This window comes from Emiliania huxleyi (genome assembly GCF_000372725.1).
Source record: "Emiliania huxleyi CCMP1516 unplaced genomic scaffold EMIHUscaffold_271, whole genome shotgun sequence".
NCBI lineage: Eukaryota > Haptophyta > Isochrysidales > Noelaerhabdaceae > Emiliania > Emiliania huxleyi.
Window position 1 is genome coordinate 81,548 of NW_005200000.1, and position 10,035 is coordinate 91,582.

The window sequence follows — 10,035 nt, forward strand, 5'->3', positions numbered from 1 at the left end:
GTGGTTTGCGGTGACGGGCAAAGGCTACGCTGCTCACGCTTGGGCGTCGGCGGCGGGCGTGACACATAAATCCGGTCTTCGAAAAGAAAGAAATAGCCGGCAAAGAGTTTTAGAACTAAGCTCTGTACCCACCTGTTGTATCCAGTCTCATCTTTTCCACACCTCCACCCACACCACCCAGACCTTCCCCTTCCAAGAAACTGACTCCGCCCTCTCCACCCATGAACAGTCCTTTCTCCTCGTCTTTCCCCGATGTCGAACTTTGTAATTAGCATTTTACGTATGTGTATAGGTGGTATGCCATGTCCATCCGCAAAACCAGCTGGCTGGTCTAGATGGCTACCTGACCACTCACTCCGCCACCGGCTTCGGGTTCGAAACCTGTTTGCCCCCTCCATCGCCTCCCATTCCTCTCCCCACGCGCGCGCACGCCACGCCCCACGCTCCCCGCAGCCCGCAGCCCGCAGCCCGCAGCCCGCAGCCCGCTGCCCGCTGCCCGCTGCCCGACTCCCGAGTCCCAGAAGCCCCATCACCCTGCTCGTTTTTTGTAGCAGCAGGTCCCCACCCATTACGCATCGATGATTCTGCTCCACAAAAACTTCGTCGCTCTCTTGGTCCATCTCTGCTCCAGTCCTCGCTGCTTTCCACTGGTTTTTTTATCTGTCGCCTGGTCCACAGGATGTGTCTCCACGCAGCTGTTGGTGCTGTCCCCCGGTAATGAGCCTTGCTGCTTCGCCTGTGGTACACCCCTCGAGTCCCATCTGACCCTTGATCGCCCGCGCTCAAAGGAGGCGGATCGAGAAGGCCACCGGACATCGTCCATCAATCAAAAAACACACATTGTCGAGAAAAGAAATTTAGCCCAACTCGCGAAGGTAAGAATATCTAATTTTTTGTGTGTTTTAAGAACAAAATTCTTCTTCCCTCGCTCGTGTAAAATCCCTGTGTGGTGGCGGCGTGCCGCCCTCCCATCCCTCCCTTGGGTGCACTTGGCTTCTCTGTTTTCTTTCTTTCTTTACATTCACTCAAAGGCAAAGCGCGGACGAAGCCGTCGTCCTCCAGAAGCATGTATGTATGTAGAAAGATGAACAACAGTCAGGCTCGGACTGGACACCAACGCGGTATGGGTGGACGCGGGACAGATGATTACGAAGCAGAAAAAGAAATTGATGAGCCTCCAACACTCGACCGCCTCGCCGCCCTCGCCGCAGCCATCACCCCCCCAGTTGCCCATGGTGTTGTCGGCGCTGCCCATTTTCGCGCTGTCGCTCTACGCGCGCTGGCAGCCGCTCCGCCCGGCCGCTGCGCGCTCGCCTCAATGCACGATGCTCGACCACGAGGGCTGGATGCAGTACGCGGTGCAGCTGTCCGAGCGCGGGCGGCTGAGCACAGCGCCCAACCCGTGGGTCGGCTGCGTCATCGTCGGCGGCGACGGCGGCGTGCTCGCCGAGGGCTTCCACGAGCGCAAGGGCGGCCCGCACGCTGAGGCCGCCGCGCTGGCCGCCGCGCGCTCGCGCGGCATCACGTCCGAGCAGATGGCGGAGGCGTGCTGCTACGTGACGCTCGAGCCGTGCCACCGCGGGCCGGGCAAGACGACGCCACCGTGCGACGAGGCGCTCGTCGCGAGCGGGCTGCGCGAGATCCACATCGCGGTCCTCGACCCCGACCCGGCCTTTGGCGGCGGCGCGGCGCACCTGCGTGAGAACGGGATCTGCGTGACGGCCCAGCACGCGGCGGCAGGGCGGTGCCAGCACGGTGCCTCTTCCGCGAGCCTCGTCTGAGCCGACGTGTAGGTCGGCACGGGCGCGAAGGCGGTGCTCGCCTCGCTGCGGCCGTACCTCCACCAGCGCCGCTGCAAGGCTCCGTACGTCGTCCTCAAGGTGGCAAGCACGCTCCTACCCTTACCCCAGCCCTAACCCCAGCCCTGACCCTGACCCTGACCCTTGCCCCTGACCCTGACCCTGACCTTGACCCTGACCCTGACCTCGTGGTGCTCAAGGTGGCCAGCACGCTCGACGGCGCAATCGGCTGCGAGGACGGTCGCGGTGGATCACGCGGGGAGGACACGTCCACGACACGTCCATGACCTGTCCGAGACATGTCCTGCAGGCACCTCGCAGTGGATCACGGGTCCCAAGGCGAAGGAGAGTAGCCGGCCGAGGCGGGCCGATGCTAGCAGCGCGTCACGCGGGGCCGAGGCGAGGAGGCAAGGTGCGGAGCTCTCCTCACAGGGGAGGGCTGTGCGGGTAGGCGAGGAGGCACGCGCAGCTACTGCGCGCGTCCTCCCAGGCGATCCTGGTCGGGTCGGGGACTGCTTCTCGGACCTTTCCTAGACCTTTCCTGGAACCTTCCTGCAGGCGATTCTGGTCGGGTCGGGGACTGCGGTGGTGGACGAGCCACGTCTCACGCTGCGGCTCGAGGACGAGGGGCTCCTCCCTCCCGGCTGGGCTGCACCGCCGAAGCCGCCGGTCCGAGTGGTGCTGGACGCGCGCGGCCGGCTGGCGAGAAGTTTCCAGCAACTTTCTCGGAAGGGGCGGCCGAGCCCTCCGCGAGCCTTCTCGGAGCCTTCCCGCAGGCGAGGGGGGCCCTCCTCGACACGGCGGCCGCACCGACGCTCGTCTTCACCACCGCCGCCGCTCCGGCCGAGGCGAGCCTCGAGACGGACCCGAGGTCGAGCCGAGGTCGAGCCGAGGTCGACCGAGGTTAGGCGCTCTCGCGCTGGTCCGATGCGGGCGTCGACGTGTGCGTGGTCGGCGCCGGGCGGGGCGGGGGCGTCTGCCTCGAGGAGGTGTTGCTCGAGCTCGGGTCGCGGGGCACGCTGCAGCTGGCGCCGAGTGCAGAGGGCGAGGGAGCTCCCACGCACTTGCCAGGAGCCTTCCGATAGGAGTGCTGCAGCTGATGGTCGAGGGCGGCGGCGCCGTCATCGGCGGCTTTCTGGCCGAGGGCACCGCGAAGCTGGCTAGCGGCTCTGCTTGCGGCGGTCCGTCGAGAGCCTGACGCTTTCCGGAGCCTCCCTCCAGGCGCCGCGCAGCAGCTGCAGCTCTATCTCGGGGCGACGGCGTTGGGCTCGACAGCGCAGCGCTGGATCAAGGCGCCGCTCGCTTCGACCAAGGCAGTGACTCACATTTGTCTACTCACGCGAAGGGTGAGTGAACAAGGCGCCGCTCGCTTCGACGATGGCGGAGGCGCGCCGCGCGTTTGCCTCGTTGCGAGCGAGGCATCCTCACCACCCGTCTCGAAACCCTCTCGGAACCTGGACTCCCCCCTTTTCCAGGCGCGCCACGCGACGCTCCTCTCGACCGAGGTTCTCGGAGACGACGTCTGCCTCTGCTACGCGCTCGGAGAGGGGGAGGTGGGGGGGGAGGTGGCGGCGAGCGGAGAGTGACGACGGCGCGGAGGCGTGTGACAGGCGGAGTTACATTACATGACTGGTTCCCACGCTCTGAAAGTGGCGAACCCTGCGAGTCCGCTGAAAAGTGTGTCGCTGAGTAGTGTCGCTGGGCAGCCAACGCGCTCGTCGGTGACGGTGTCCTCCAACCTGCGCCACGCTCGGCGAACCCCTCGACAGCGCCTTCGGTGGCATGCACGATGCAGCTCTCGTTTGCGCCTGAAGCCTGGAGTGAAGCTCCTCTGCTGCTCACACACTCTGCACAGATGGCACAGCCCACTGAGCACTGTGCGGCTGCCACAGCTGTCACAGCGATGGCCGATGGGCTCGCCCTCACTGGCCCTCAGTCACTTGTGCTGCGGCTTGTGTGACTCTGTGAGCGACACTGCTCGGGCCTCGGCGACTGCCGGCACACTGTGAGACCATCGCATGGGTGTGAAGGTAAAACCACGCTACCAGCGCTTGGTCACATCAGCCCTGAGGTCATATCCTTCTCCTCTGTTGATGGTAACACTTGTCTACTCGCTGGAGCCGAGCAGGAGGGCTTGGCGCACAACCCCTGTGCAACTCAGGGTCCTTGCCCTTTATCTTGTCATCATGGGAGATGGACGACCTGCGGACGAGAGGGCATGGACCACACGCTCCACGGCGTTATACGGTAGACGTGGCCAAACAAAATAGTGGTGCACTAACCTCCGAGAAAGAAACCCTTCGGGTCGCTCCTCATCGCAAACCCTGTCTGTCAGCAGAGTCCTCCTACGGGAATGTACGTAAGAGCCACATACACTGAGAGAGAGAGAGTTTCTCCCAGTAAGCTAAAAGTACGTACACTGAGAGAGAGAGTACGTACACTGAAAAAGGTCGCTGAAGATGATGTGATGTCACAAGGACGCACGTCGTCAAGGATCACGGATCAGACGCATCGTCGTTGATTGTAATAGTCCACGCACCGCGAGAGAAGGCGCTCGCCCGTCCCACGCCAGCCACACACTGGCTACTCGTTCGTGTCCAAGCCTCACCGCCACCGGCGCCCCGCTCTGAGACGCGCCCGGCCCTCCCGCCTGCAGACATGGCTGCTCCATACCCTGTTTGCGAGGAGGTTGAGCCGCAGGCCGCCGCGATTGAGGAGGTCGAGACCCGCCTCAGCAAGTCCAAGCCCGTCGACCTCTCTGCCTTCTCCTGGCTGCAGTGGTCGCCGCCCGCAGACTCCAAGTGCGGCCAGGCTCTCTCTCGCTGCTTCCCTGGCGCCCTGCCTGGGCCAGCGGTGGTTGCTCGCATGAAGGTGCTCGAGAAGCTGTACGGTGCGCTGCCGCCCGGCCTGCTCGCAGGCGTCTCGCTCTCCACCACCTAACCACTTCATTTGCCCGCTCAGGCCTGACGCCGGAGAACACCATCTACGGCCAGTCGATCTGCCCAGACGAGATCAACAACGAGAAGGGCGACCTGGCGACGCTGATGGCGGACCACTGGGGCGAGTGCTTCCCGATGGGCGGCATCGGCGGCGCGCCCTTTGTCGGCAAGACTGGCTTCGGCGCCTTCTCGCACCACGTGCCAGATGACGGCCACATCATCATCCTCTTTGGCCCGCACATCGCCATCTCGGACGAGGGCGAGCTGGGCAAGTACCTGCGCGAGGGGCAGGTGCACGAGTCGACCGCGTGCGGGGCGGTGCTTGGCGCCTACGCCGCCTGCAGATGCGGCAAGGCCGGCGAATTTGACGAGATGGACATGCAGCAGTCGTGGCTCAAGCAGCGCATCAACCGCCGCTTCGGCGAGATCGAATCCTCGGACGACCAAATGAAGGCGCTGATCCACGTCGCTTACGAGGCGGTCAAGGAGATGCTCCTCGGCATCGTCGACACTGAATTCAGCAGCGGCAAGCTGATCCTGATCGGAGGCATCCAGATCAACATGCCGAAGCCGTGGGAAGACCACTTCCAGCCGCTCTACTATCAGGTGCACCAGAAGGGCGCCGAGCCCGTCGACATCCTCGACGACATGTGCTCCTTTTGACACTTGGGTCGATGTGGGATGGGACAAGGCGCTCCCTCTAAGCATGGGAGGTCGTAGGAATAGATTGGGACTTTGGTCTTTGCGTACGACTCAGTGTCGGTGGCATGTCACATCCTACCCCCAGTCCTCGTACTCGACCACACCTCCCATCCTTGTCCCAGTACTCGAGCTATCATCCTCATTCCTCATCCATACCTGACCCTCCACCTCCACCCGATTGCCTTGCCTCGCGATCTCTGTCCCTCACCTCGGCGTACTTGTGTCGTCTCTCCTGTGATGCCTGGCCCGCTTCCCAGACACACACACACACCACCCTTCTGACTCCCACTCCGATCATGACACCGATCATGTGTGCCCCCAATACACGTGCAGATGAGAGCTGCAGAGAGTTTGTTTTGAATCTCAAAACAAATTTTGATTTTGGCACGGGTTTTCTTTTCTTCAAGCATCAAGGCGCTTGCGTTGGTCCAGAAAACGCGGCAGCCAAGGTCCTTTGGCCGAGGTGCAGGTACCCTCCTCGGCTCCTCGGTAAACACAGGACGTCGCAGCGGCGCGCGCTCAAACCATGTCATCTGCGTCCAGTCGCCACGCGCCCGTCAGGCCGCGCTCCTTTGCCGACCTCGTTCCGGACAAGTGGCAGCCGGGACTGCAAAAGGCTGGAAAGGTGGTTGGGACGCCCACGTGGATGGAGGAAGTCACAACTCTCTGGAAGGAGCAGCCCGTCTCCGAAGTCGCCAACCGGGCCGTCTTTGAATTCGTGTCGCACCTGCCGAATCTCTTTCAGTCGCCGCAGCCGCCACCCCCCTCTCCGCCGCCGCCGCTGCCTCCACCTCCACCGTCATCGCCGCCGCCGCTGCCGCCCCCGCCGCCTCCACCCCCGATGCCTCCGCCGCCATCGTCGCCTCCGCCGCCTCCGCCGCCGCCTCCGCCTCCGCCGCCGTCACCGCCGCCGCCGCTCTCCCCGCCGCTCTCGCCACCGCCGTCTCCGCCACAGCCGCCGCCAACTCCACCACCGCCACCCCCTCCGCCGCCTCCTTCGCCGCCGCCGTTGCCATTTCCGCCGCCCCCTTCGCCTCCGCCGCCCTCGCCTCCACCCTCGCCCCGCCCGCCCCCCAGCCCTCCGGCAGACTGTTTCTACGAGTGCGGCGAGGCAGGCGCGAGCCGGACGCCTCCGGGAGACACTTCCCGGACACTTCCCAAAGATCTCATGTAGCCCGGACGGAGATTCCACCGGCACCCACCCCTCTCTCTCCCCACCAGGCGGTGTCTGCGAGGACGTGTGTGGTGTCGGAGGCGCGCGACACGGCTCCGCGCCCGCAGTACCTTCGCTCCTCTCTCCCCTTCCTTCCGCCCCCCCCCTCACACGCCCTCCTCGGGAGCAGGCGCCTGCTGCAGGAGCGGCTTCCCCGCCCCCGCCTGCCCGGAGGTCGCCTGCGACGGCTTCCACTGCTGCGTGGACGCCGCGCACCTTCCTCCGCCCTCGCAGCCGCCTCCCGCCTGCGAGTGCCCCAAGATGTTTCCGGTCTGCTACGCGCCGGACGCGTCCTGCTACCACACCGCCGGGTCCTTCTTCGCGGGCGACCGCCTCGCAGAGGGTGGAGCTCGCCCCTCCGACCTCCCTCCTCCTCTCACCGCTGTCGACTGTGCCTGTGGTGTAGGGGATACCTGCCGGTGGGAGTGCACCTCCGACTACATCCCTCCGCCGCCGTGAGCACTCGAGCGGCCTCCTCCCCCCCTCTCTCCCTGCCGGCTCCTCACGCCCCGCTCTTGCGAACAGGCCCTCGACGGGCGGGTGGTGCCTCCCCCCTTTCTGCAGCCACCTGGCCCGCGAACCGGAGGCGGCCCACGCACCCGCCCTCGGCGCGGGGCCGGCGGCGGCGCGGCGGTCGTGGGCCGCTCTCTCCGCCGCTCTGGCGGCGGCGGCGGCGGCGGCGGCGGTGTGGCGGCGGCGCCGGCAGCAGGCCGCCGATCACGGGCGCGCGCAGCAGCTAATGTGAGAGCCGATGCGTGCGCTCGCGGCCCCATTGCGCCATAAAAATTAAATTCGAGATGCGCGCGCTCCCGCATCGCTCATCGGCTCCCGTGTCCCGTCGGCTCGCTCTCCTCGGCGTGTGTGATGTCATGTGTGCGCATTGTTCACCGTTTCCCTGGGCACACCTGCGCTGTTTGCGTGTGTGATGAGTGTGCTTGTGAGTTGTGTGTCAGTGACAGTGCGTGTGGTGTGTGTTCTGTGCGTTGTGTGGTGGCTGCAGGCCTGGGAGTGCCGACAGACCCCCTATCCGGGTAGGAGCCGGAACCCAGAGCTCGACGCACCTACGGCCAGAAGGATGTCGCTTGTACTACGATGCATACATTTGGGACGGCGTGAAGTGGTGGGGCGGTGCAAGAGGGTCAGCCGGAGAGAAGCGCACCCAGCGGGCCGGATCTTGGAGCACTTGGAGAAAGTGCAGGCTAGTTCCATTTCACTGTGGCACAGCTCGCGTTACAAAACCTTGATTTTGACCATTGCGCGACAAAGGTACATCTCGGTGCCTTCCAGAGGCAGCTGCGACCCCGCCGAGTGGACGGTAACGCACAGCAGGTGGCGCGGTGCGTTACCGTCCACTCCGCTGGGTCGCAGCTGCCTCTGCGCGTCCTGGGGATGTACCTTTGTCGCGCGCCGGAGACGACTCGACGCCGCTGAGATCGGAGATCAAGCTCTGACAGGTCGCACGTCGCTCCTTTGACGCCGACGTGACTCACCCGTGCAGATCACATCAGGACACGGTCTCGACGCGCTCGGTACGACGCCTGCGACCCGTCTTGGGTCAAGTGGCACGACGCTCATCGCGCCTACCAGCGCTGCCGTACAGGTTGCCACGACGAGGTCGAGCACGCTTCTATACGCTCGCCCAGCCTCCCTTTCCATCCCATTAGGCAGCCTGGGAACGGTGGCGGTAAGAGGCAAAGCCTACGAGGGGTGGTGGAACCACATGTCGCGGCTACTGCCGGCTCGACCCCACGATAGCCTCCGGAGGCTGACTTTGCGGCACCATCATCGGACGATGTCGACGAGTTGGGTCGCGCTCGCGGTAGCCAGGTAGCCCCCCATACTAGTAGCACCGGCCATGGCCGCAGGAAGCTCGGGGGAGGGCGCTGGGAGCAACACGGAGCTCCGTTGGACGCGTTTTCAAGATTAGCGTGTCAGAGTGAATTGGAACTAGCCGCAGTTGGCAGCCTCACATCCAGCTTCCAGGGCCGGGGAGCTAAGAAGCGCACCCAGCGGGCCGGATGATCGGGATCGGGTTACGGGCAAGAGAGCCCTAGCCCCGGGGGTGCGCGTTCGCAGGGAAAGGGCCGTAAAGTAAACACGGGTCTCCGAGGGTTAGTTCCGTGTACCGGGTTTCCCCTTAACTCTGCAGAACGCCCCCTCTACTCGGAGCTAACGGACACACAACACTGTACTCCACGTACGTACACGGATACGCCTCATATGCGCCCGCCCGACTCCGGTCCCAGAGTCCCTTCCTTCGCCTGTCGGGGCGAGCCCTCGGCTCGTCCCGGCCCCTTGCTCGCCTTCCGCCTTCCGGGCGTTACCAGACTGCCTCTGCAGTCGTTTCTGATGCCTCTTCTTCGGCTGTGGCCTCGACTCCGCTTCGCCGGCTGGTACCGCAGCCTCCGAGAGCGTCGACGGCCCGGCCGGGGTCGCCCCGGGCGAGGACGGTGGCATTGGGTCACACCCACTTCCACCCCCGGGGGGTCGAGCCCGCTCTCCCTGGTCGGCGAGTCGTGCCCGCACCCGCGGCCTCTCTATTGTCCTCGGCTCGCCCCCCCCCTCCGCCGGCTCCTCCTCAGGCTCGGGGAGGCGCGGCCCTCCCTGTCGGAGATCACGGTGACCCGGCTGCCACCGCGACGGGTCTCCCCCCGGTGAGCTCGTACGTCCCGACTCTACTCGCATAGGCCGCGTCAGCTCATCTCTCGCCTCCTCCGACAGCTGACCCCAAGCCCCCCCCGGGGCCCTCCGGCCTCGGCCCTCCGGCTCGCCGGCGGGTCCGTTATCGTATTGCGGCAACTCCCCTCCCCCCGCTCCTCCTCCCGGGTGCTCCAGCCTCCGGCGGGGCGGTTCCGGACCCCCCAGGTTATTCCGAGCGGGTCCATACGGCGGCGGCCCCGCCGGCGGCGGGGGTGGAGGCGGTGGCAGGGGCGGCGGGTACGGTGGCGGCCCTCGCGGCCCAAACGCCTGGTGTGGAGCCGCTGGGGCGGTCCCACGACCCTGCAGCCGTTCCAGTGGCGGGGGCGGAAGTGGCAGTGTGGGTGGCGGAAACGATGGCATTGGCGGCCGCACCGCCTGGTGTGGAACCTCAGGGGCGGCTCCTCGACCCAGCGGTCGCTCCAGCGGCGGGGGCGGAGGCGGTGGTGGCGGGGGCGGGCCTGGTGGCGGCGCCGGCCGCCGCAACTCCTGAGGCGGGGCCTCGGGGGATGCCCCCTGCCCCTGCGGCCGTTCCAGCCGTGGTTCCACGCGTCGGCCGTCCACCCCGCTCGTGGGGGGGGGCCTAGCTCTCGTTTCCCCTCGGGAGGGGGGGGGGGCAGGACCCGGATTCGCCGACGGCCCCGCCTCTCCTTCCCGTCGCTCCGCGACGGGTCGTAGACTGCCC

The 10,035-nt window shown here is 65.8% G+C and overlaps 2 protein-coding genes across 2 annotated transcripts; both read left to right on the forward strand.

Moving 5' to 3' along the window:
* The first annotated feature begins 1,192 nt into the window (after positions 1–1,192).
* EMIHUDRAFT_457738 (hypothetical protein) lies at positions 1,193–3,463 on the forward strand. The gene is made up of 10 exons (XM_005776815.1): positions 1,193–1,721; positions 1,794–1,880; positions 2,000–2,039; positions 2,110–2,138; positions 2,251–2,289; positions 2,358–2,501; positions 2,576–2,670; positions 2,871–2,980; positions 3,021–3,145; positions 3,275–3,463. The coding sequence occupies exons 1-10, from the start codon at positions 1,233–1,235 to the stop codon at positions 3,383–3,385; spliced, it is 1,269 nt and encodes a 422-aa protein (XP_005776872.1). The 5' UTR covers positions 1,193–1,232; the 3' UTR covers positions 3,386–3,463.
* A 994-nt stretch (positions 3,464–4,457) lies between these two features.
* EMIHUDRAFT_457739 (hypothetical protein) lies at positions 4,458–8,792 on the forward strand (the record flags this gene model as incomplete). The annotated part of the gene is made up of 7 exons (XM_005776816.1): positions 4,458–4,689; positions 4,761–5,388; positions 6,002–6,131; positions 6,828–6,996; positions 7,060–7,108; positions 7,179–7,650; positions 8,653–8,792. 6 exons carry the CDS (start codon positions 4,458–4,460, stop codon positions 7,396–7,398), a joined length of 1,428 nt encoding a protein of 475 aa, XP_005776873.1. The 3' UTR covers positions 7,399–7,650; positions 8,653–8,792.
* Positions 8,793–10,035: the final 1,243 nt, after the last annotated feature.